Below are 26039 nucleotides of genomic sequence, written 5' to 3' on the forward strand. Positions count from 1 at the left end.
AAGAAATAATTGAGTACTCAAAAAAAAATTTTTTAATTTTAAAACAAATATTTTTTTAAATGTGCAGTGTGGCGTCTTAGTCACATTTGTCTGGTCAAGTGCAAGATCACCTCTTGAGATAAACAAGATATTTGGATAATGTCTTTGTTATAGCCAGCACGAGGTTTACATGGTGGGGGCAATCACTAGCCTCGTGAGTCTCGCAGAATACGAGCTCCCCCGCTAAGTGGGTGGAGAGCCAGGATAGATCATCGTTTAGTTCTACATAAAGTCAGCCAAAGCTGGAATTGACAAAACAGACCCGGCTAGGATCAGATGTATATTGCAAATACCATTAAGTTTAAATGAAAAATGCTTTTTACTGAAATCAGTCTTGACTCCTTGTGGTCTGCAAAAGTCTTTCAAATTAAAAATCCAGTTTGTCTGCATTCCTCAAACCATTTAAAGATGAAGGGAAGATATAGAGATCACATGATGTGAAAAGTGTGGAAATGTTATACTCTCTTCCAGACGAGAAAGCGAAAGGAAGATTTGATGGAGGTGTTCAAAATCTTAAGGAATTCGGTAAAAAGTAATGAAGGACAAACATCTTTCACACGGGAAAGATAATTGATCTGAGCACACCAATTTGAACTATTTGGCAGAAGAACCAGGGGTGACATGAAGAAAGTAATGGGTATACGGTGAGTTGTTGCATGGATTGCATTTTTCTCAACGGAACTGGGAGCAGCTATTAAAATAAAAGGTGTTGGATAAATACATGAAGGTTCAGGGCCATGGGGTAAAAGCACGATATAGGGGTCAATTATAAAACTCTGGAGAAGCGAGCATATAAGGTACTAATCCTTTTTTGTTCTGTATCACTCTACGATTCTATGAACCTGTTTTTGCTATTAATTTTGATATTCTTTTCCACTGGTTGTTTAACGATGAGGATGGGATGGGGGGGAATGGAGAGAAAATGTATTTTTTTATATACAAGCTGAGTTTAGATTCTGTCTTACCTGCACTGGTTTGTCAAGAAGCGTATTGCTGATGGGGATACTTAAATCTCCCTCACCCTACAGACAGAGAAGAACAAAAGGGAGTTTTAAGTAACATCTTCATAATGATGTGGTGTTTTGATAGAGCAAGAATAAATAAAAGGATAAATTGTTGCCACTGACATTGCCATTGCTAATTAGCAAGATGAACAGAGAGGAGAATGAGTTTTTTAGCAGGAAGGTTGTTTGAAAGGGTGTGAAAGTAAATTCAACAGTAATTATCAAAAGAGGTTATGGCACAGTCTCCCCACCCTAGATGACATGCATTTTTGTACAAAGGCAATTTTCCCACCTTGGGTGTTAGACTCATCTGAAACTAGGTGTTGGGTAAATACGTGAAGAGGAAAATGTTCAGGGCCACGGGGTAAAAGCAAGTATAGAGGTCAATTTGAAAACTCTTTGAAGAAGCGAGCATATGACATACTTATCTTCTTTTTTGTTCTGTATCACTCTACGATTCTATGAACCTGTTTTTGCTATTAATTTTGATATTCTTTTGCACTGGTTGTTTAAAGATGAGGGTGGGGCAGGATGGAACGGAGAGACAATGTATTTTTTTATACACAAGGTGAGTTTAAATATTGTTTTACTCGCATTGGGGCTTTGGTCTGCAAAAGTCCTTCAAATTAAAAACCCAGTTTGTCTGCATTCCTGAAACCATTTAAAGGTGAAGGGATGGTACAGAGATAGCATGATGTGAAAAGTGTGGAATTTGAACTATTCGGCAGAAGATCCAGTGGTGACATGAAGAAAGTAAGAGGTCTTCCAACACCAGGTTAAAGTCCAACAGGTTTGTTTCGATAACACCAGCTTTCGAAGTGCTGTTCCTTCCTCAGGTGCGCGCTCCGAAAGCTAGTGATATCGAAACACACCTGTGACCTCTTACTGTGCTCACCCCAGTCCAACGCCGGCATCTCCACATTATGACATGAAGAAAGTAATGGGTATATGGTGAGTTGTTGCATGGGTTGCATTTTTCTCAACGGTACTGGAAGCAGCTATTAAAATAAAAGGTGTTGGGTAAATAAATGAAGAGGAAAATATTCAGGGTAAAAGCACGGTATGGGAGTTGTAATGATATGCGTAAGCAATTCTGTATGTTAGTACGTTAGATCTCCAAAGCAGGTGGCAGTAGAACGACACCACATGAAACTGCAACCTCATGAGTCCGGGTGAGGAGTTGCCATGGAAAGTCGTGTTTTGAATTAGCTCTCGTATTCTAGTTAACAGTTTAATGTTCATTCGTAGTATTAATATTGTTTTCTACCCACTTTATTGTAATTTAATAGATATTAACTAGTCACAAACTAGATGTTCTTTGGTGCACTGACTCAATCATTTCAACGCACAAGAACGTAACGGGTCAATTCGAAAACTCTTTGGAGAAGCGAGTATATAAGGTACTAATCCTTTTTTTTGTTCTGTATCACTCTACGATACTATGAACCTGTTTTTGCTATTAATTTTGATATTCTTTTCCACTGGTTATTTAAAGATGAGGGTGGGGTGGGAGGGAATGGAGAGAACATTTTTTTGTATACAAGCTGAGTTTAGATGCTGCCTTACCTGCACTGGTTTGTCGAGAAGCATATTGCCGATGGGGATATTTAAACCTTCCCCAACCTGCAGACAGAGAAGCACAAAAGGGAGTTTTAAGTAACATCTTCAAAATTATGTGGGGTTTTGATAGAGCAAGAATAAATAAAAGGATAAATTAGCAAGTGAACAGAGAGGAGAATGAGGTTTTTTTAGCAGGAAGGTTGTTTGAAAGGGTGTGGAAGTAAATTCAACAGTAATTATCAAAAGGGAACCGAATATGGCACAATCTCCCCACCCAAGCTAACATGTATTTTTGTACAAAGGCAATTTTCCCACCTTTAGTGTTAGACTCATCTGAAACTGGGTGTTGGGTAAATGGAAGAAGAGGAAAATGTTCAGTGCCGTGGGGTAAAAGCACAGAATGCGGGTCAATTTGAAAACTCTTTGAAGTTTGGCTAGAGGCTGCTCACAGTCAAAGGGGGTGAAACTGACTTTCATGCGAGAAGCTGCAGCAGGGCTCAGTCCTGGAAGTGTTTGGTAGGACAGACAGGCTACAGCTGTGGTTACCCCTCCTATACGTCTCCACAAGATTTAAAGTTGGCTTGGAGGTCTCACAGATGCAAAGCCCCCCCTCAGCCTGTAGCGAAAAGGGTTTTTTGACGGAGGAGTGTCGAATTTCAGAGGCATGGAGGGTACAGGAGAAGAAAGCCATGGGCCTGCCCGCCTGGTTGAGGGTAGCGACCAGCGCAAAGTTCGACGCATCGCTCTCCACCTGGAATGAAATGGACCCGCCCACAGCATGCATCGCGGCTCTGGCAATATCTATCTTGATGCGGTTAAAGGCCAGGCGGGCCTCAGCCATCAGGAAAAAATGGTGGATTTAATAAGTGGATGGGCCTTGTCCACATAATTGAGGACCCACTGGGCATAATAGGAGAAGAACCCCAGGCATTTCTTCAGGGCCTTGGGGCAATGGGGGAGGGGGAGTTCCAGGAGGGGGCGCATGCGGTCGGGGTCGGGCCCTAGAACTCCGTTTTCCACAACGTAGCCAAGGATGGCTAGGCGGGTTGTGTGGAAAACACATTTTTCCTTATTGTAGGTGAGGTTCAGGAGTTTAGTGGTGTGGAGGAAGTGCCGGAGGTTTTTGACATGGTCCTGCTGGTCATGGCCGCAGATGGTGACATTATCTAAGTACGGGCACGTGGCCCGCAGCCCATACTGGTCAACCATTCGGTCCATTTCACGTCCCTTTGGAAGATCGAGACCCCATTGGTGACGCCAAAGGGAACCCTGAGGAAGTGGTAGAAGCGGCCATCTGCCTCGGAGGCAGTGTATTGGCGGTCCTCCGGGCAGATAGGGAGCTGGTGGTACACGGACTTCAAGTCAACTGTGGAGAAAACTTGATACTGCGCAATCTGATTGACCATGTCAGATATGCGGGGGAGGGAGTACGCATCGAGCTGCGTGTTCCAGTTAATGGTCTGACTGTAGTCGATGACCTTCCGGTGCTTCTCCCCAGTCTTGACGATCACCACTTGGGATCTCCAGGGGCTGTTACTAGCCTCAATGGTTCCCTCTCGTAGGAGCCGCTGGACCTCTGACCTGATAAAGGTCCTATCCTGGGCACTGTATCGCCTGCTCCTAGTAGCGATGGGCTTACAGTCCAGGGTGAGATTAGCGAAGAGCGAGGGTGGGGCAACCTTAAGGGTCGCGAGACTACAGACGGTGAGGGGGGGGCAGGAGTCCACCGAACTTTAAAATAAGGCTTTGGAGGTGGCACTGGAAGTCGATCCTCAGTAATATTGCAGCGCAGAGATGGGAAAGGACGTAGAGTTTGAAGTTAGTGTACTCTACGCCTTGTACAGTAAGGGTCTCGATCCGTGATCGAGAAGGCTACAACGTACGAAACAGCGGTCAAAATCCTACAGAAGTGCTTCGTTAAGCCGATAAACGAGGTACACGCCCGATATTTGCTCTCGACCTGCCGCCAGCGTTCCGGGGAAACGTTGGACGAATATCTGAAGAGACACCGCACTCACCAGGAACTGCGATCATAAAGAGGTGACGGCAGATGTCCATATGAACTTACATATTCGTGATGCGTTCGTGTCCGGTGTCCGATCCACGTACATCAGGCAGCGGCTCCTAGAAGACGGGGCAAAGGATCTCCAAGGCACGGTAACGCTCGCCTCGTCTCTGGAAGCGGCCCACCATAATCTCCGCACGTACTCCGCGGACCTTGCGAACCCCTCTCGATCCCCTCCAGACTCGGCCACGCTACAGGCCTGCACCGCGCAGCGACCCGCTCACACCGAGGGTACACCGTGCTATTTCTGTGGGCAAGGTAAACACCCACGCCTGCGTTGCCCAGCCCGCTCCGCTATCTGCAACGATTGCGGAAAGAAGGGGCACTTCGCAAAGGTCTGCCTGGCTGGGCCCAATGGCCAGAAACAAAAGTCTCATCGGGCCCAGAAATCCAACTCCCGGGCCCACAGGCCCCGCAACGTGACAGCGCGCCGGCCGGACATGCCCACTTCTTTTTTTTTAAATATATTTTATTCAATTTTTTTTCGTTCAAACAAGAACAGTACAGGATTTTCCCCTTTTTACAACTTTAAAACAATATAAATAATAATGACCGTTTTTTTTTTTAACAAATAAATAATATATTAACTAAACGGCAACTGCCAACAAGACATGCCCACTTCTGACGCGTCATCGGCCTCGCGTGAGTCATGGGGGTGGCCATCTTGGCGGAGGCCATCTTCAAAATCCGACACGTGCGACTGACGGCGGCAGCCATTTTGTGACTCCCGGTGGCCATTTTGTGAGTCCGACTCAACCGAGGACTCTGACTACCCGCAACTGGGAGCAATCACTCTCGATCAATCACGGCCGAAGCACCTGCGGAACTCAATGATGCAGGTCCAAATCAACGGTCGCGACACCCCCTGCCTATTTGACTCCGGGAGCACAGAGAGCTTTGTTCACCCAGACACGGTAAGACGCTGCTCCTTGCGCACCTATCCCGCCTCCCTAACTATCGCCCTCGCATCTGGGTCTCATTCGGTCCAAATCACGGGGTATTGTGTCGCGAACCTCACTATTCAAGGCGCCGAATACGTCCGTTTTAAACTTTATATCCTCCCTCACCTCTGCGCCCCCCTGCTGCTCGGTCTGGACTTTCAGTGCAGCCACCGAAGCCTGACACTGAAGTTTGGCGGACCCCTGCCCCCACTCAGGTATGTAGCCTGGCGACACTCAAAGTTGCACCACCCCCCCTCTTCGCGTACCTCACTCCCGACTGTAAGCCCGTCGCCACCAGGAGTCGGCGGTACAGTGCCCAAGACCTGACTTTCATCAAGTCAGAAGTTCAGCGACTACTAAAAGAAGGAGTCATAGATGCTTGCAACAGCCCTTGGAGAGCACAAGTATTGGTAGTCCGGTCTGGGGAAAAGCAACGAATGGTGGTGGACTATAGTCAGACCATAAACCGTTTTACGCAACTTGATGCGCACCCTCTTCCCTGCATAGCAGAAATGACAAACCAAATCGCTCAGTATCGGGTATTCTCCACGGTTGATCTAAAATCCGCCTGTCATCAGCTCCCTATCCGCCCGGAGGACCGCCCCTACACGGCCTTCAAAGCAGCCGGTCGGCTTTTTCACTTCCTCAGGGTCCCTTTTGGCGTCACAAATGGAGTCTCCATTTTTCAAAGGGCGATGGATCAAATGATGGCTTACGAGCTATGACCAGCAGGACCACGACGCAAGCCTGAGGAAGTTCCTCCAGACTACCCGGGCTCTCAATCTGACATACAACAAAGAGAAATGCGTGTTCCACACAACCCGACTAGCCATCCTCGGCTACGTCGTGGAAAACGGGGTCCTCGGCCCAGACCCCGACTGCATGCGCCCCCTTAACGAACTTCCCTGCCCCCGTAGCCTCAAGGCACTCAAACGGTGCTTGGGGCTCTTTTCCTATTACGCCCAGTGGGTCCCCAGATATGTGGACAAAGCCCCACCACTCATTAAAACCATGGTTTTTCCCCTGACGGTTGAGGCTCAGTTGGCCTTCAGTCGTATCAAGACCAATATCATCAAGGCCGCCATGCACGCGGTGGCCGAAACCGTCCCCGTCCAAGTAGAAAGCGATGCATCAGACGTCGCCCTGGCTGCTATCCTCAACCAGGCGGGCAGACCAGTAGCGTTCTTCTCCCGAACCCTCACCGCCTCGGAAATCCAGCACTCTGCAGTCAAGAAGGAGGCACAAGCCATAGTGGAGGCCGTGCGGCACTGGAGGCACTACCTAGCTGGTAGGAAGTTCGCCCTCGTCACCGACCAACGGTCAGTCGCCTTTATGTTCGATAACGCACAACGGGGCAAAATAAAGAATGATAAAATTCTGAGGTGGAGAATAGAACTCTCCACCTATGTGTACGATATTACATATCGTCCGGGGAAGCTCAACTAGTCCCCAGAAGCCCTGTCCCGCGGCACGTGCGCCAACGCGCAGAAAGACCGCCTCTGTCACCCGGGGGTCACCCGGCTTGCTCATTTCAACAAGTCCCGAAACCTACCTTACTCCACCGAGGAGGTCAAGGCCATGACCAAGGCTTGACAGATCTGTGCGGAGTGCAAACCGCACTTCTACCAACCAGACAAGGCATGCCTGGTCAAGGCCTCTGGGCCCTTTGAGCGACTAAGCGTGGACTTCAAAGGGCTCCTCCCGTCCACCAACTGCTACGTTTATTTCCTCACTGTCATCATGAATTCTCCCGCTTCCCATTCGCTGTCCCCTGCCATGATATGACCTCGGCCTCTGTAATCAAGGCACTGCACAGCATCTTCACCCTGTTTGGTTTCCCTGCTTATATCCACAGCGACCGGGGTACATCGTTCATGAGCGATGATCTGCGTCGATATCTGCTCAACAAGGCATCGCCTCGAGCAGAACGACCAGCTATAACCAGCGGGGAAACGGGCAGATGGAGAGGGAGAACGCGACAGTTTGGAAGGCAGTCCTTCTAGCTCTACGGTCAAGAAGTCTCCCAACCGCCCACTGGCAGGAGGTCCTACACGATGCCCTACACTTCATTAGGTCGCTCCTCTGTATGGCCACGAACGAGACCCCTCGCAACCATTTGTTTGTCTTCCCCAGGAAGTCCACCTCTGGGGTCTCGCTTCCACGTTGGCTGACGACTCCGGGACCAGTTCTACTCCGGAGGCACTTGAGGAGCCATAAGACAGACCCACTAGTCGAGAGGGTCCAACTGCTACATGCAAACCCTCAATATGCCTACGTCAAGCACCTTGATGGCAGGCAAGACACCATTTCCCTGTGGGACCTGGCACCCGCTGACTCTACCATCGACGCCCCCCTTTTACCGACGCTCCCCTCCCCGCACCGGCTGCCGACTCCGACAGCGCCCCCCCCATAGCGCCCCCTTCCCCCCAGCCAGCGCCGGCACCAATCACCCTAGTCACCCCGGATACCCCTCCGTACTCCAACACGGGCAAAGGCTCAGACAACCGTGCTCCCGGATATACCCCCACCGAGGACGACCGTATCCGCTGGAGCTGAGAAGGTCAACACGGACAATCAGACCACCCAAAAGACGGAACATGTAATTCCACTTCACCCCCGACGGACTCTGCGTTTTTTTAAAAACGGGGTGAATGTGATGAATGATAACTGTATCTTTAATGTGATGATCCCTTTAAGGCCGGGTTTGGAACCTTGGGGGACTCCGCCTTCAGCTCCGCCCCCCCCCAGGGAACTGTATATAAGGTAATGTTCAGTGGGCAGCGTGCAGTGAGCACACTTCTCGGCAGCTGTCTGGTTCTCTGCTAATTAAAGCCTTTGAATTATCAATCTTCTCTCTCGAGTCGTAATTGAGGGGATCTCAGTTATACTCTCTTCCAGACGAGAAAGCGAAAGGAAGATTTGATGGCGGTGTTCAAAATCTTAAGGAATTCGGTAAAAAGTAATGAAGGACACACATCCTTCACACGGGAAAGATAATTGATCTGAGCACACCAATTTGAACTATTTGGCAGAAGAACCAGGGGTGACAAGGGCAGCACGGTAGCATTGTGGATAGCACAATTGCTTCACAGCTCCAGGGCCCCAGGTTCAATACCAGCTTGGGTCACTGTCTGTGCGGAGTCTGCACATCCTCCCCGTGTGTGCGTGGGTTTCCTCTGGGTTCTCCGGTTTCCTCCCACAGTCCAAAGATGTGCAGGTTAGGTGGATTGGCCATGATAAATTGCCCTTGGTGTCCAAAATTGCCCTTAGTGTTGGGTGGGGTTAGTGGGTTATGGGGATCGGGTGGAGGTGTTGACCTTGGGTACGGTGCTCTTTCCAAGAGCCGGTGCAGACTTGATGGGCTGAATGGCCTCCTTCTGCACTGTAAATTCCATGATAATCTATGACATGAAGAAAGTAATGGGTATACGGTGAGTTGTTGCATGGATTGCATTTTTCTCAACGGAACTGGAAGCAGCTATTAAAATAAAAGGTGTTTGGTAAATACATGAAGGTTCAGGGCCATGGGGTAAAAGCACGTTATAGGGGTCAATTATAAAACTCTGGAGAAGCGAGCATATAAGGTACTAATCCTTTTTTTGGTCCTGTATCACTACGATTCTATGAATCTGTTTTTGCTATTAATTTTGATATTCTTTTCCACTGGTTATTTAAAGATGAGGGTGGGGTGGGAGGGAATGGAGAGAACATTTTTTTGTATACAAGCTGAGTTTAGATGCTGTCTTACCTGCACTGGTTTGTCGAGACGCATAATGCCGATGGGGATATTTAAACCTTCCCCACCCTGCAGACAGAGAAACACAAAAGGGAGTTTTAAGTAACATCTTCAGAATTATGTGGTGTTTTGATAGAGCAAGAATAAATAAAAGGATAAGTTGTTGCCACTGACATTGTCATTGCTAATTAGCAAGGTGAACAGAGAGGCGAATTAGTTTTTTAGCAGGAAGTTGTTTCAAAGGGTGTGAAAGTAAATTCAACAGTAATTATCAAAAGAGGTTATGGCACAGTCTCCCCACCCTGGATGACATGCATTTTTGGAACAAGGCAATTTTCCCACCTTGGGTGTGTTTTTGAAAACTCACCACTATTCTTAGAATTCCCCCTATACCAAAAAGGGCCAACATTCTAAATGGTGATCAAGGGTTCTCACTCCCCGACTCCGATGCAAGCTTCAGTGGGTGCTATTCAGGTCAAACTATGTTTTCAAGTTATCCCCTGGTATAACCCATACCTTCACCGACGGTTTCATCTACTTACAACTTAGTAGCATCGATCCTGGGTCCCGCATTGCTAAGTAAGTAAAGTAGACTTTGGAATAACCACTATTTCAGGTTAAATTAAGTTAGTTTATTATTATATTTTTTCTTTTAAAAGCTGCAAATACTTTCTTTACAGATAGGAAAAATATCTTGCTTCTGGATCCTTCTGGTTGGTTGAAGGGACCTTCAGGCCCAACTTGACAATCAATCTTCTTTAAAGTCTGGTCTTCTTTAGATGTATTCGCTGGTTAACTCAGTTGCTGTGTCCTATCTTTCCCATGTACCGAGCTGTGAGAGCTGACTATTTCTGAGCTGACTCTGGCTCCTCTTTAAATTCTAGTCTTCCTTAGATGTATTAGCTATTTTAGCTCGGCTGCTATGCCCTGTCCATTTCCCATGGCCGAGCTGACTGTAATCTGACTCTGAACTGCTTCTCCCCTCTCTCTCTCTCCCTCTGGTTCTGCTTCTGGTTCTGGTAGTTCCTGCCCTGGTCTCTAGGTTTATATTCTCTTTCTAACAGTTATTAAGTTTTTATGACGTTATTGTAAAGTAACATTTTTCACTTTGATTGTAAAAAGTATCTTTGATCTAAACCTTCTAATCCAACTAAGTATTCATTTTGACATGACTTCACCTCAGATCTGATTACATTGTTTCCTTTGTGATGTTCGAAATGCTTTGGTTTCAATAGAGGTGTTACTTTTAATTCCTACCATTTCTATAGTTTTATTTTCCAATTGTGTCCTCAGCTCATAATTTTGACTTTGATTTTGGCTTTGAATTATGTTTCTCGTAGACTGATAGTCTCCAGTTTTCTTTAATTTACCTGGTATTAGCAAATTTTCACACCTAGAATACTCACCAAATTCAACTGAACCTCATTCATTCTTTTCCAGATGCTTACTAAGATAGTTACTTTCAATGAAGGTGTGAGCCATTGTTTTTGGCTTCATTCAAAATCATGTTTGTCTTGTTTGCTAAGCCTGCTTGATCAAGGATATCTGCATATTACAATCCTTCCCTGGCAGCTGCTGTTAACCCTTCGTGGGATCTTTTCCTACGTTCTCTCATGTTTCTCTCAGACCAGATATTGCCACACTTCCATGTTTCAAACGACACATCTTTCCATATTTTCAATAACACCCTGTCTTGACATTTGAAACATTACTATATCATTTGGTCAATTATCCCCCCATCTAATTGTACTGACTAACATTTATCCCCGATCTTTCTCATTTGTATGTACATGTTTTGTGATTTTAAATTGTGCACCAAAATCAATTCGTAAATGTATCCATATCACAGACCAGTGTCTTTTTTCGTTCTTTCCTCAAGTCCAATTACCGTGAACCATGGCACAGCCGCTCAGGAAGGTAACACAATAGCTTTATCCGTGTTCCACTACCTCCAAAGCATTTTACTTCCTTGGGGTAGCAGCACCGTAGAAGCATCCGCATGTCCCTTAGAAACAGCACACAACTCAGTCCATCAGTAACCAAAAAGGTCATTTATCCATCACTGGCTCTTAAGTGTCCCCTTTTTCCATCATCCAAATTGCTTTCCGTTTCTCAATGGAATGGTAAATTATGATATCATGTACCACCCCTTGCTTCATTAATTTAAAAGGTTCAATTGACCCTGCTTCTATCCCTGACTTCTCCACATTAATGTCTAACATTGTCCTGAACCATGTATGTCGGCCAGCCCCTGGTGTACATGAGAGAATATCTTTCTGACAAATTTCCTTCAAATCCCTTTCATCTGTTATCATTTCCCTTACATTTGCAATACAATATGCCGACAGTATTCACAAAACCACATCGAACTATCACTTCTTCCAAATAAATTCTCCCTATTGTTAAATACAAAGTTGTTTTTTTTAAGTCTTATCTTAACACATTACTCATTACCTAAGCACACAAATAGACCGTGTGTTACAACTTTACATATTTGCAACTGTTATCACAATTTTAATACTAAAAATAAAGTACAATATCGACACATCCCTTCGTGGCTTTGGGATCCATAGTCATTACATACTAAATATAGCGTGTGAACAACATCAATATTATTTGTGATGTTCTATGCAGTTAAATCAAGAAAACACACTAAACTACCACTATTCCCCCTCTACTAAAACATTCACACAGTTTAGAAATGCTGATCAAGTTCTCGAACGGCACACATACCCCCATTATCATAACATAACAGCCCCAACCAATTTACATGACATTTCTTCCTTAATAATGTTTACAGCTGTTCAATGCAATATTGTTTGCTGCATTGGTAATACTTTTCCCGCCGTGGCATCAAGCTCCAAAAATTCTTAAACTATTGTCTTTTATCATATTGGGGTTCCTCGTCAGTCACTGCTGTCTGCCGAGATCCTTAATAACTCCACCACGTAGTACATACCGCATGGAGACCACAGATCATCCATCAGCTGATGTCCAATTAGAGATGTCTGACCGGAGGTTTCACTGTTCAGTAATAATTTGATATTTTGATTTGTTTCTAACCCGTAAAGTTTTCCTCCGGGCTCTGTCATTGAATTCCCTCAAATATGTAGCCAATTGTATCATTAGTTTTCCCCCAACGCTGTCTAAAACATTCTTCTCTGGAGTGCAGTTCTCTTCCTTCTTGTGAACTGGTTTGTCTGTTATTTATTTTTTCCATCTGAAAAATCACATGAATAAGTCAAGGGTTGAGAGGGCCCTATTCTTTAATTTATACTTTCTATCTTCGTTTGAACACTCCAGGCGTACCCTCTCCAGGACTTCCGGATTTCTTTGCTACCATTTCTTTCCTTTTTCTTTTTGAACTGGTTTATTTTCCTTATCCTTTATGTCCTTCATACAATTAAACCTGTTAAGCCTCCTCCTTCTGTCATTGCACCCCTGAGTGAGATTCGAAGAATCTCAAACTCCTCCTCTTTTGCTCACTCTGATCCAATCTGTCGAAACCTTACCCTGATACATTCCTGATATTGCTACTGCATTTACTTTAATTACTTTATTTTGATTATGGCCGGATTTTTATGAAGGTAAGTTCCAAACATGACATTTTAACTTCATCATCTGTCCAATAAATGCTGCTAACAAGTTTTAATTCACTGTCTTCCCACCAATTGGGTCATGTGTTTTAATTGTGATATAATTTCTTTTGCTCCAGACACCATGCTTCTCTAAATCAACTGTATGTTTACTCAGATTCTGAACAATCTTTTCTTTACATTTTACAGCTTCACTGATTATTTTTCCTGCAGTTTTAGTTGGTAGCTTCACCCAAATTTCCTCTGTGTCATCAATTGTTTTAATATCTTAATTTTACCTGCATCTATTTTTATTAAATCTTTTCCTGCCATCAGATTCTCTTTTCCTTATGCTGCAAGTAATTCTCTGCAAAATCTTTATTCTCTAAAGCTCCATCTTCAATGTATTTAACATTCTAAATATCATTATTTTTGCTCGTGGATCTTGTGTTCATCGGGCACTAGGACCCTGCGGAGCTATACAGTGTCAATTTCAATGCTCAGTTTCAAAGCCTGCAAGCAGCTGACTGCTGCCCAGTGCAAACTCTTTATCTGTTTATTCTGAGACTAATTTAGTTCTGAACATGCTGATTTATCACCTCATAATACTGGTCACATTTCTACCTGCCTTTTATAACTTCCAGTTGATGTGAAACTCGGTTTTACAAAATACAACATTTTTTAAAAATACGAACACCAAAGGAAATTCACAATTCCTTTTAAACATACACACACTCATTCATCCACTCAGATCTTGGATCTCTACTTTGTAGGGTTTCACAAATCCTTATTAAACACACACACATTTATCCACTGAGATGTTGGATCTCTATTCAGTAGGGTTTTAGTTACTCTTAACAAAAATTGAGACCCCTCCATGCTGATAAAGTTTCACTTATGCAGGAGTTTTTTTGCCTGTTAATTTCTTCCACTCTTGTTTCATTGCTTCAACTCTCTTGACCATGTTTCAGAGCAAGAGGACTATTCTAATTGCCATTTTTCGGAATTCTAAGTTCTGTTCCTGGTTGTCCCTTTCAGTTGCAATCTGAAATTAAGGATGAGTACCCTTTCTGGGCCATATCCAAGGCTAACTAAGGCACTATCTTCCTGTTTTAGTTGAGGGTCGATTGGTTATTGGTCTCTAAAGATTCTAGGCGTCCCCTATTTCTCTAGGCGTTAACCTCACAATCTGCCTTATTTTTTGGCCTCCTTTTACCAGTAATGGATGCAAGATTTTTACTGCTGTCATGAAGATGTCTTACAGAGTTTTTCTCAGGGTCAGCATCTTCTAGTCTGCTGATTTTACACACCCAACCTGAGCTTCAGTCCCCTGGATCCACAGAATATCCTTACAAACGCCAATCGCACATGACTTTCCAGACTAAACTCGGCAGGTAAAGTCTGACTCACACATAGACCAGAAACTTTTAATATTCTAGCCTTTGTGCCGGTTAGAAACTTCTAATATTCCAACCATTTCTTGGGAACTATAAACTTCTAATATTCTAGCCCCCACTCTAGCCCCCATTCTGCTCAACTAGAAACTTCTAATATTCTAACTTCGCTTTACCAAGAAACTTCTAATATTCTAGGCCTCCACGCTGGATGCCATGGAGAAAACAAAACAACCGGCTGGGCGTAATTAACACAGTGCGAACACATCAGGTGCCATGTAGAAAATAAAGCAACCTGCTAGGCATAATTAACAAGGTTTTAATTAAAACGTTGGGCGCCATGGTTTTGAAAAATCACCACTATTCTTAGAATTCCCCCATACCAAAAAGGGCCAACATTCTAAATGGTGATCAGGGATTCTCACTCCCCGACTCCGATGCAAGCTTCAGTGGGTGCTATTCAGGTCAAACTATGCTTTCAAGTTATCCCCCGGTATAACACATACCTTCACCGAAGATTTCATCTACTTACTACTTAGAAGCATCGATCCTGGGTCCCGCATTGCTAAGTAAGTAAAGTAGATTTTGGAATAACCACTATTTCAGGTTAAATTAAGTTATTTTATTATTATATTTTTTCTTTTAAAAGCTGCAAATACTTTCTTTACAGAAAGGAAAAATATCTTGCTTCTGGATCCTTCTGGCTGGTTGAAGGGCCCTTCAGGCCCAACTTGACAATCAATCTTCTTTAAGAAGTCTTACAACACCAGGTTAAAGTCCAACAGGGTTGTTTCGATATCACTAGCTTTCGGAGCGCTGCTCCTTCCTCAGGTGAATGAAGAGGTATGTTCCAGAAACATATATATAGACAGATTCAAAGATGCCAGACAATGCTTGGAATGCGAGCATTAGCAGGTGATTAAATCTTTACAGATCCAGAGATGGGGTAACCCCAGGTTAAAGAGGTGTGAATTGTGTCAAGCCAGGACAGTTGGTAGGATTTTGCAGGCCAGATGGTAGGGGATGAATGTAATGCGACATGAATCCCAGGTCCCGGCTGAGGCCGCACTCGTGTGCGGAACTTGGCTATAAGTTTCTGCTCGGTGAAAAAACGGGTCACCCCTGGATGACAGAGGTCATTGTGGAGGGCCCGAAGTCGGTCAACTTGTGCGCAGGCACATGTACCGTGGGATAGGGCATCTGGGGGCTCATTGAGCTTCCCAGGTCGATACAAGTTATCGTAGTTGTAGGTGGAGAGCTCGATCCTCCACCTCAGAATCTTGTCATTGTTGATCTTGGCCTGCTGTGTGTTATTGAACATGAAGGCAACCGACCGTTGGTCAGTGAGGAGAGTGAATCGCCTGCCGGCCAGATAATGCCTCCAATGTCGCACAGGTTCTACAATGGCTTGGGCTTCCTTTTCGACGGAGGTGTGTCGAATTTCGGAGGCATGGAGGGTACAGGAGAAGAAAGCCATGGGCCTACCCGCCTGGTTGAGGGTGACGACCAGCGCAAAGTCCGATGCATCGCATTCCACCTGGAACGGAATGGACTTGTCCACAGCATGCATCGTGGCTCTGGCAATATCTGCCTTGATGCGGTTAAAGGCCAGGTGGGCCTCAGCCGTCAGGAAAAAACGGTGGATTTAATAAGTGGATGGGCCTTGTCCGCATAATTGAGGACCCACTGGGCATAGTAGGAGAAGAACCCAGGCATTTCTTCAGAGCCTTGGGGCAGTGGTGGAGGGAGAGTTCCAGGAGGGGGCGCATGCGGTCGGTGTCGGGCCCTAGGACTCCGTTTTCCACAACGTAGCCAAGGATGGCTAGGCGGGTTGTGCGGAAAACGCATTTTTCCTTATTGTAGGTGAGGTTCAGGAGTTTAGCGGTGTGGAGGAAGTGCCGGAGGTTTTCGTCATGGTCCTGCTGGTCATGGCCGCAGATGGTGACATTATCTAAGTACGGGCACGTGGCCCGCAGCCCATACTGGTCAACCATTCGGTCCATTTCCCGTTGGAAGATCGAGACCCCATTGGTGACACCGAAGGGAACCCTGAGGAAGTAGTAGAGGCGGCCATCTACCTCGAAGGCAGTGTATTGGCGGTCCTCCGAGCAGATTGGGAGCTGGTGGTACACGGACTTCAAGTCAACTGTGGAGAAGACTCGATACTGCGCAATCTGATTGACCATGTCAGATATGCGGGGGAGGGGGTACGCATCGAGCTGCGTGTACCAGTTGATGGTCTGACTGTAGATGATGACCATCCGGTGCATCTCCCCAGTCTTGATGACCACCACTTGGGCTCTCCAGGGGCTGTTACTAGCCTCAATGATCCCCTCTCGTAGGAGTCGCTGGGCCTCCAACCTGATAAAGGTCCTATCCCGGGCACTGTATCGCCTGCTCCTAGTAGCAACGGGCTTACAGTCCAGGGTGAGGTTAGCGAAGAGCGAGGGTGGGGCGACCTTAAGGGCCGCGAGGCTACAGACGGTGAGGGGGGGGCAGGGGTCTGCCGAACTTTAAGGTAAGGCTTTGGAGGTGGCACTGGAAGTCGAGCCCCAGTAATAGGGCAGTGCAGAGATGGGGAAGGAAGTAGAGTTTGAAGTTAGTGTACTCTACGCCTTGTACAGTAAGGGTCGCGACACAGTACCCCCGGAGTTCTACTGCATGTGATCCGGAAGCCAGGGAGATTTTCTGGGTCGTGGGTAAGATTGGGAGGGAGCAGCGCCTTACCGTGTCTGGATGTATGAAGCTGCCTGTGCTCCCGGAATCGAAAAGGTAGGCCGTCTCGTGCCCGGTGATCCGGAGGTCATCATCGATTTTGTGAGGTGATGAGGCCGGGACTGGTCGAGCGTGATGGAGGCGAGCTTCGGAAGGTGATGGGTAGGCCGGTCGGAGGTAGCGGCGGCCAGCGTATGATTGGGTGAGCAGGGCTCCTGGGAGGCTGCGTAGTGGTCCCAAGATGGTGGCTCCCATGGGTCGTGCGTGGTGGGTGGCATCGAAGATGGCGTCAAAGATGGCAGCCCCCATGGGTCGCGAGTGGTGGGTGAAGTACATAATGGCATTAAAGATGGCGGCCCCCATGGGTCGCACGTGGCAGCCGAAATTGAAGATGGCGGCGAAGGTGGTGGCGCCCACGGGTCGCACATAGCGGGTGGCGCGGCAGCTGGGGGCGGCCCCGACAGGCAGCAGGCAGCACTGCTGGGCCTAGAAGCTTTAGGGAGAGATCGGGCCTGGCATGCTTTTACGAAGTGGCCCTTCCTCCCACACCCGTTGCAAGTCGCGTTCCGTGCAGGGCAGCGTTGTCTGGGATGCGTACCCTGGCCACAAGAGTAGCACTTGGGGTTTCTGGCGTTGGCGGGCTGCTGCGCGGCACAAGTTTGTGCCGCACACGGGTCGGATGATGGCGGCGCCCATGAGGTCCACGAAGGTGCCGTGCGGTCGGAAATGTAGGCCTCCATGTTCTGGTAGGCCACCTCCAGCAAGTTTGAGAGCTGCACTGTCTCTGGGAGGCCGCGTGTATCCCCTTCTAGCAATCGCTGGCGGATGTAGTTTGATTTCATGCCTGCGACATAAGCGTCCCTGACCAACAGCTCCGCGTGTTGGGTAGCCGATACCGCCTGGCAGTCACAGTTCCTGCAGTGTACCCGCAAGGCACGCAGGAATTCTGCTAGTGACTCCCCAGGGCGTTGTCGTCTCGTGGCAAGAAAGTGCCTAACCTTGTTAACATAGTGTCCCTTCAGCAGCATTATCGCCTCTGTATACGAGCGTCCCTGATGAGAAGAAAGACTTGCGGGCTCAGCTGTGCGTGGCGGATCTGTTTCTTTTGGAGGTCAGTGAAGTTTTCGGTGAAAGATCCGAGATACGCTTCAAAGCAGCTTAGCCAGTGCTCGAACGTTGCAGTGGCGTCGACTGCCTGTGGGTCCAGCTCCAAGCGATCAGGCTTGAGTGATGAATTCATATTAGATGTTTAGTTTATTAAATTGAACACACAACGAGTGGTGACCGTAACTGAGGCTTTAATACATTAAACAGAAAGCCTCCTGGCCTCTGATCCCAAATTGGATCAGAGGCGGAGACCAGCCACCTTTATACATGAGCCCGAGGGGAGGAGCCACAGGCGGAGCCAGCAGGGACAAGCCCAGGCTGTAACAATGCAATACAGTGGTTTACCACACCCTCAAACCCCCCTAAGGCCCCCCCCCCCCCACCCTCACACACCCCCAACCTCCAGAGCACTAGGGAACACGCTCTGGTGCGTTGAGCTTGCATACTTGTAAATGAAGTGGGCTACTCACCTCCTTACTTCCCCTCAGTAGCCATTGCATCAGATCCCCATTTTTGTCGAGGAGTTCTAAACGATACCCTTGTAACTTCTTGCTGGGATGTGAGGTAACTACCAGGAGGCTCCTGCATTCGACTTCAATCTCGCTAATGAGATTGATATGAATGCAAATTAAACTTAATGAGCTTCTCGCCATTTTTGGACGAGATCCGGATTTCGCCATCAGGAGCAGGTTGAGTGAATTGCAAAACGGTTCATGAATCTCGTTTTTGGCCTTTCCCGCTTGAGAATTGTCACTATGAAGAGTGGTTGGAGAGGCTCATGTTGTTTTCCTCAGAGCAGAGAAAGCTAAGTGGTGATCTAATGAAGGGGTACAAAATTATGAGGGGCCAAGACAGTGGACAGGAAAGAATTGTTTCTTCTAGCTGAGGGGTCAATTGGCAGGAAGCATTAAAGTGATTGGTGGAAGGACTGGAGAAGGCATGAGGAAAAGCCTTTTTCACCCAGAAAGTGGTAGATGTCTGAAATGAGCAGCTCGCTTCTTCTTTGTCTGGAGCAGGCACGATGGGCTGAATGGCCCCTTTCTTCACTGTAACATTTTTTTTAAAAATATTTTTATTCAAGGCATTTTCACAGATACCAAAAGAAGCATAAGAACAACAGAACAATTCAATAAACAATAAGCAACCATACCCCGCCTGCTCCCCTGATGCTGACCCCCACCTCGAGTCCCACCTTCCCCATTTTACCCCCCAGCCCCCCACTCCCATTGCTGGCCCTTCAAACCTCCTTAAAGAAATCAATAAACGGCTTCCACCGGGTGAACCCCCCTGCCAACCCCCTCAACGCGAACTTGATCTCCAGACTCAGGAATTCTGCCAGGGCACTCACCCACACTGCCGCTTTCGGCAGCTCCTCGTCCTGCCACCCTAGCAAAATCCATCTCCAGGCTATCAGGGAGGCAAAGGCCAAAACATCGGCCTCTCTCACCCCCTGGACTCCCGGGTCTTCCGACACCCCGAATATTGCCACCTCTGGACGCAGAACCGCCTCCACACACAATACCTCGGATATCACGTCCGAGAACCCCTGCCAGAATCCCCTCAAACCCCCCCCCCCCCCAAATCGCCAAGCCCTAACCTCTACCCCTCCAAAGAAACTACTCATCCTCGCCACCGTCATATGAGCCCAATGCACCACTTTAAACTGGATGAGGCTTAACCTCACACATGACGAGGATGGGTTTAACCTCCGCAAGGCCTCCGCTCACATCTCAGTCCCCGCCCCCTTCCCTCCCAGCTCTTACTCCCATTTACACCTAATATCCCCCACCAGGGTCCCACCCGCTCCATCAACTCCTTATTCACATCTGACACCTCCCCAATTTCATCCTTCGACAGCACCTGGTCCTGCAACCCCGGGCACGGCAGCCCAGGAAAGGATGGCATCTCTCTCCTTACAAAGTCCTGAACCTGCAGGTACCTAAAGCCATTCCCCCCGGGCAACTTATACACTTCCTCCTGGTCCTCCAACCTCACAAGTTACCCCGTGTAAACAAGTGGCCAAGGCACTCAATCCCTGTCTGCCGCCACCACCTAAACCTCACATCCAGCTCCGCACGTGCAAACCTATGGTTTTTATAGATCAATGCCCACGCCGAGGCACCCTCCAGCCGAGATGCTGCCTCCACAATCCGCACACCCTCAGGGCCGACACCACCACTGGGCTCACCGCGTACATGGCCGACGAGAACAGTAAAGGCGCCAACAACAAAGCCCTCAAACATAGACCCCTACACGATGCCGCCTCTACCTGCTGCCACACCCACCCCTCCCCCACTGCCCATTTGCTAACCATAGCAATATTCACCACCGAGTAATAGTTCATCATATTCGGCAATGCCAGCCTCAAACCCCCTTCGCCCCCGTTCCAAGAAAGCCCACCTGACCCAAAGGGTCTTCCCTACCCACACAAACCCATTGACCATCCTAAAAAATGACTTGGGGACATATATTGGGAGGTTCTGAAATCTGAACAGAAACCTTGGCAGCACCGTCATTTTTACTATCTGAGCCCGCCCTGCCAGCGACAGCGGCAGCACATCCCACCTCTTAAAGTCCCCCTTCATCTGCTCCACCAACCGAGCCAGGTTCAGTTTGTACAACAGTGCCCAACTCTGCGCCACCTGGATACTCCAAATACCTGAAATTCGCCCCAACCACCCTAAACGGCAACTCCCCTAGTCTCCTTTCCTACGCTCTGGCTTCTATCCGGAGCACCTCGCACTTTCCCATATTGAATTTGCATCCCAAAAACGGGCCAATTCCCCCAGGATCTCCATGATGCCTCCGATGCTGCCCACTAGGTCCGAAATATATAATAGTAGCAGGTAATCTGCATACAATGAGACCCTGAGCTCAAAGCCAACACCCTTCCCCCCCCCCCCCCCCCCTCTACCCCTGCTCAATCCCTCTCCAGTCCCTCGACGCCCTAAGCGCCATTGCCAGAGGCTCTATCGCCAAGGCAAATAGCAATGGGGTGAGTGGACACCACTGCCTCGTCCCACGGTGCAACCCGAAGTACCCCAAACTCACTCGGTTCGTCCACACACTCGCGACCGGCGCCTTATATAACAGTGGACCCAATCCACAAACCCCTGCCCGAACCGGAACCGCCCCAGCACTCCAGCAAATACGCCCACTCCATCCGATCACTAGCCTTCTCCGCGTCCATCGGCACCACTACCTCCACCTCCTGCCCCTCCAAAGGCATCATAATCGCATTGAGGAGCCTCCTCACATTCGCCGACAACTGCCTCCCCTTCACAAAACCTGTCTGATCCTCACCTATCACCCCCGGGACGCAGTCCTCGATTCATGAAGCCAACACCTTCGCCAATAACTTGGCTTCCATGTTCAGTGGTGATATCAGGCGGTACGACTCACATTGCTTCGGATCCTTATCCTTCTTTAAACTCAGGGAGAAGGGAGCCTGTGACAGTGTAGGGGGGGCATTGTCCCTTCTCCCTTGCTTCATTATATACCCTCACTACTAGTGGCCCCAGGACCGCCCCAAACCTTTTGTAAAACTCTACCAGGAACCCGCCTCGACCCAGAGCCTTCGCTACCTGCAGCATCCTCATACTATCCATCACCTCCCTCAGCCCAATTGGAACACCCAGTCCCTGAACCAGCCCCTCCTCCACTTTGGGAAACTCTAACCCATCCAGGAATTGCCGCATCCCCTCCTCCCTGGTTGGGGGCTCCGGCCTATAGAGCCTCCTGTAGAACTCCTCGAACATCCCATTCACCCCCTCTGGGTCCATCATCACCTTATCCTTATCATCCATAACTCCACCGATCTCCCTTGCCACCTCCTGCTTTCTCAGCTGATGGGCAACATCATACTTGCCTTTTCCCCATACTCATACACCGACCCTCTGGCCCTCCGCAGCTGCCCCATCGCTTTCCCCATAGAAACTAGCCCAAACTTCATCTGGGGTCTCTGTCTCCCCTTCAACTGTCCTGCCTCCGGCGCCTCCGAATGCCTCCTGTCCACCCTCAAAATCTCGTCCACCAGTCTTGCCCTTTCTCCTGCTCCATTTTCTCCCTTTGCGCCTGAATTGATATAAACTCCCCCCGATACGGCCTTGAGAGCCTCCCACAGCGTGGTGGCTGTGATCTCCACCATGTCATTCAGCTCCATGTAGCCCCAAATGGCAGCCCTCACCTGCTCACACACCTCCTCTTCCACCAGCAACCCATCATCCAGCCTCCACTGTGGGCACTAGGCCCCCCTCCAGGCCACCTGTAAATCCACCCAGTACAGTGCGTGGTCATAAATCACAATCGGCGAGTACTCCCAGTCGGCCAACCCCACCAGCAATGTTTTGTCCAACAGAAATAATCAATCTAGGAGTACTCCCGTGCACATGGGAGAAATATGAAAACTCCTTCGCCCTCGGCATCCCAAACTTCCATGGATCCAACCGCCCTCTAGGTGCTCCATAAACCCCAGCTCCTTTGCCACTGCTGACACCCTCGATGTCTTGGAACTCGACTGATTCACACTCGGATCTATGACCGTATTAAAATTCCCCCCCCACCATAATCATCCGATGCAAGTAGCATCCACGGTAGCATTGTGGATAGCATAATTGCTTCACAGCTCCAGGGTCCCTGGTTCGATTCCGGCTTGGGTCACTGTCTGTGCGGAGTCTGCACATTTTCCCCGTGTCTGCGTGGGTTTCTTCCTGGTGCTCCGGTTTCCTCCCACAGTCCAAAGATGTGCAGGTTAGTTGGAATGGCCATGCTAAATTGCTCTTAGTGTCCAAAAAAAAAGGTTATGTGGGGGTTACAGGGATAGGTTGGAAGTGTGGGATGAAATGGGGTGCTCTTTCCAAGGACCGGTGCAGACTCGATGGGCCAAATGTCCTCCTTCTGCACTGTAAATTCTATGATTCTATGTTTGAGGCTCACACCCACAGACACCATTCTACACATTTTAATATCGGAAACAACGTTTTGGAATAAAGAAGGTTTTGTGGATCACAGTTGGCCAAAATTAAAACTTCATGAAGTTAGTTTGGTATATTTTTGAAGAATGGAGTTAGTTAAACACTACTTTCCCAGAGGTCATTTAATAGAAGGGGAAGTTTTCATAACAGCATGGTTTTGTGAGTGAGTCTGCACATCCTCCCCGTGTGTGCGTGGGTTTCCTCCAGGTGCTCCGGTTTCCTCGCACAGTCCAAAGATGTGCAAGTTAGGTGGATTAGCCATGATAAATTGCCCTTAGTGTCCAAGATTGCCCTTAGTGTTGGGTGGGGTTACTGGGTTGTGGGGATGGGGTGGAGGTGTTGACCTTGGGTAGGGTGCTCTTTCCAAGAGCCGGTGCAGACTCGATGGGTCAAATGGCCTCCTTCTGCACTGTAAATTCTATGATAATCTATGAAATCCGGGATATTCTCCAACACCCGCCTTATAAAATCCACATCATCCCAATTTGTGGCATAAACATGGACAAGAACTATCGGCATCTCCTCCAACTTTCCACTCACCATCACATATCTCCTCCCCCCCCGGATCGGCCACAATTATTCCCACCTCGAATGCAACCCGCTTATTAATCAACACCGTCACCCCCCTCGTCTTCATATCCAGCCCGAATGTAACACCTGTCCCACCCATCCCTTTCTCAGCCTCGTCTGACCCCCCCTCTCCCCCCCCACTACAGCTGCGTCTCCAGCAAAAAAGCCACATCCACCTTCAAGCTCCTCGGGTGCATGAACACACTAGCCCATTCAACCCCCTCACATTCCACATGACCAGCCTGGCCGGGGGGGGATCGCCACCCCCTTCCCCTGCCGGTCAGCAATACCCCTTTTTGAGGCAGCCCACGGCCGTGCCACGGGACCCTCCAGGCCCGCCCTCGACTGTCCATTGTCATCGATCTCTTCCCAACTGCACTACACCAACCACACCCATGTCACCCTCCCTCCTGGAGACCCTCCAATCTGACTCCCGCTAACTAATCCGCCCAGCTAGCATGGTGGTTCCCCCCCCGCAAGGCCTCCAACCACCCTTCCTCCCTTCAGTTCCCCTCGCCCCCCCGCTCAACTGGCCCAGCCGTCAACCCCTAAAGAGTAACAAAAGGCAGCCACACTCCTCCCGGTCCATTGTCGCTCATAAAATCCATCGCCTCCTCTGGCGTGTCAAAATAGAGCTCTCGCTTCTGGAAAGTCACCCACAGGCGGGCCGGGTGCAATACCCCAAACTTCACCCCCTTTTTGAAGAGGGCAGCCTTAATCCAATTAAACCCAGCCCTCCACTTTGCGAGCTCCGCACCCAGATCCTGGTACACCCACAGTTCAACCCCTTCCCTGGTACATTTCCTGGTCTGCCTCGCCCATGGAAGGATCTTCTCCTTGACCAGAAAGCGGTGCAACCGCGCCACCATGGCCCTCGGGAATGCCTGCCTGCGGCCTCCTCCTCAGCACCCTGTGTGCTCGGTCCACCTCCAGGGGATGATCAAAGGCTCCCTCCCCCACCATGTTCTCCAGCATCCTTGCCACATACATAGCAACCTCCACACCTCCTTAAATTTTGGGCGATTCTTCAGATGCTCCACCTTCTCCCTCAGCGTCTTCTGGCTCTCTCGCATCACTCCCACCTCCGCCACAAACGAGGCCTACTGCTCCTGGTGCTCCCCCACTGCCTCCTCCACTTCCTGGATTGCCTGACCCTGGGACTCCAGCCTCTGCTCCACTCGCTCGATCCCAGATCTCAGCAGTTCCACTGCCTTGGCTAGGTCTTCCACGGCCTCTTTCCTTGTTGCCGAAACATATCATTCAGGAACTCTACCAACTGCTCTGTCGACCACTGGACAGGCAGCACAGCCACTTTTCGTCCGCCACCTTTTCCTGTGGCGCACCACGAAGACTCTCCTGGTCCAGTGGCCCTTTCTTCCTTGCACCACTCCTTGTCCACAGGTCCATCCACCAACCACACCAGAGGAGCGTTACCTTCCCCCCAGGCGCTCCTGTACCTTTTGCCTCAAATACAAAGCCCTTCAGGTAGGAGAAAAAAATTTAAAAACCCGCCTTGAGCGGGAGCCACTAAATGTGCGACCACTCTCTCCTTGGCCGTTATCGGAAGTCCCCACTCTGTAACATTTCTAACTTAAGGTTTGCTTGCATTGCTTACTTCAAATATTTAATTATTAACATTTCTCTTTTTTTTTCAGTATGTCCTCCAACATTTTTCTCCGGATCATATTGGTGGTGATTTTGGCGCTTGTGATATTCTTTTGCACAAAATTTACTACACTGAGGAATTTACGTCCTGTCAGGAAAAATAACAAGCACATTGCTAACCTGCACTTAAATCTCACACCTTCGGAAAAACTAACTTTTCTGTCTCCCTATGGAGGAAGTTGGTAAGGCTTGTTGTATTATATTTATTATTTGAAATTAACCCCATTCTAGAAATGTTCCAATGTATCCTTAATTCTGTCCTTGAAATAACTACGATTTTTTATTATGTTCAAATGTTTCACTTTTCCTTTACTTAAATCAGAAAATTGTCAGCAATATGTCTATTGTGGAATGGCATCTTTAAAACCAGTGGCGATCCCCCAATCCCACACCTACTGCCTGACTATGGTGACCCCCTACCCCGCCTTATGTCTATGAGAAATTGACTTTCGGACATGCCTTTTTTAAAAATAAATTTAGAGTATCCAATTTTTTTTCCAATTAAGGGGCAATTTAGCTTGGCCAATTCACCTACCCTGCACATCTTTGGGTTGTTGGGATGAGGCCCACGCAGGCACAGGGACAAGGTGCAAACTTCACACAGACAGTGACCAGGAGGCCAGGATCGATCTGGGGTCCTCGGCGCTGTGAGGCAGCAGTGCTAACCACAGCGCCATGTGCCGCCCCTGCTTTTG

At 48.3% G+C, this 26039-nt stretch overlaps 1 protein-coding gene across 7 annotated transcripts in view; it reads left to right on the forward strand.

Moving 5' to 3' along the window:
• Window positions 1-382: 382 nt before the first annotated feature.
• LOC140398460 (beta-1,4 N-acetylgalactosaminyltransferase 2-like) overlaps window positions 383-26039 on the forward strand; it is a 71461-nt gene continuing 45804 nt past the window's right edge. The window contains exons 1-3 of one of the 7 annotated variants that reach the window (XM_072487160.1): window positions 383-683; window positions 2333-2443; window positions 25335-25526. In XM_072487160.1, the coding sequence (XP_072343261.1) occupies window positions 25336-25526 (191 nt within the window). In that variant the 5' untranslated portion in view covers window positions 383-683; window positions 2333-2443; window position 25335. Of the gene's footprint in view, window positions 684-1798; window positions 1995-2225; window positions 2444-8568; window positions 8654-9013; window positions 9041-15002; window positions 15158-25334; window positions 25527-26039 lie in introns of those variants that run through there. The other 6 variants (XM_072487161.1, XM_072487155.1, XM_072487157.1 and 3 more) reach the window with 6 other exon arrangements.

This window comes from Scyliorhinus torazame, chromosome 21 (assembly GCF_047496885.1).
Source record: "Scyliorhinus torazame isolate Kashiwa2021f chromosome 21, sScyTor2.1, whole genome shotgun sequence".
NCBI lineage: Eukaryota > Metazoa > Chordata > Chondrichthyes > Carcharhiniformes > Scyliorhinidae > Scyliorhinus > Scyliorhinus torazame.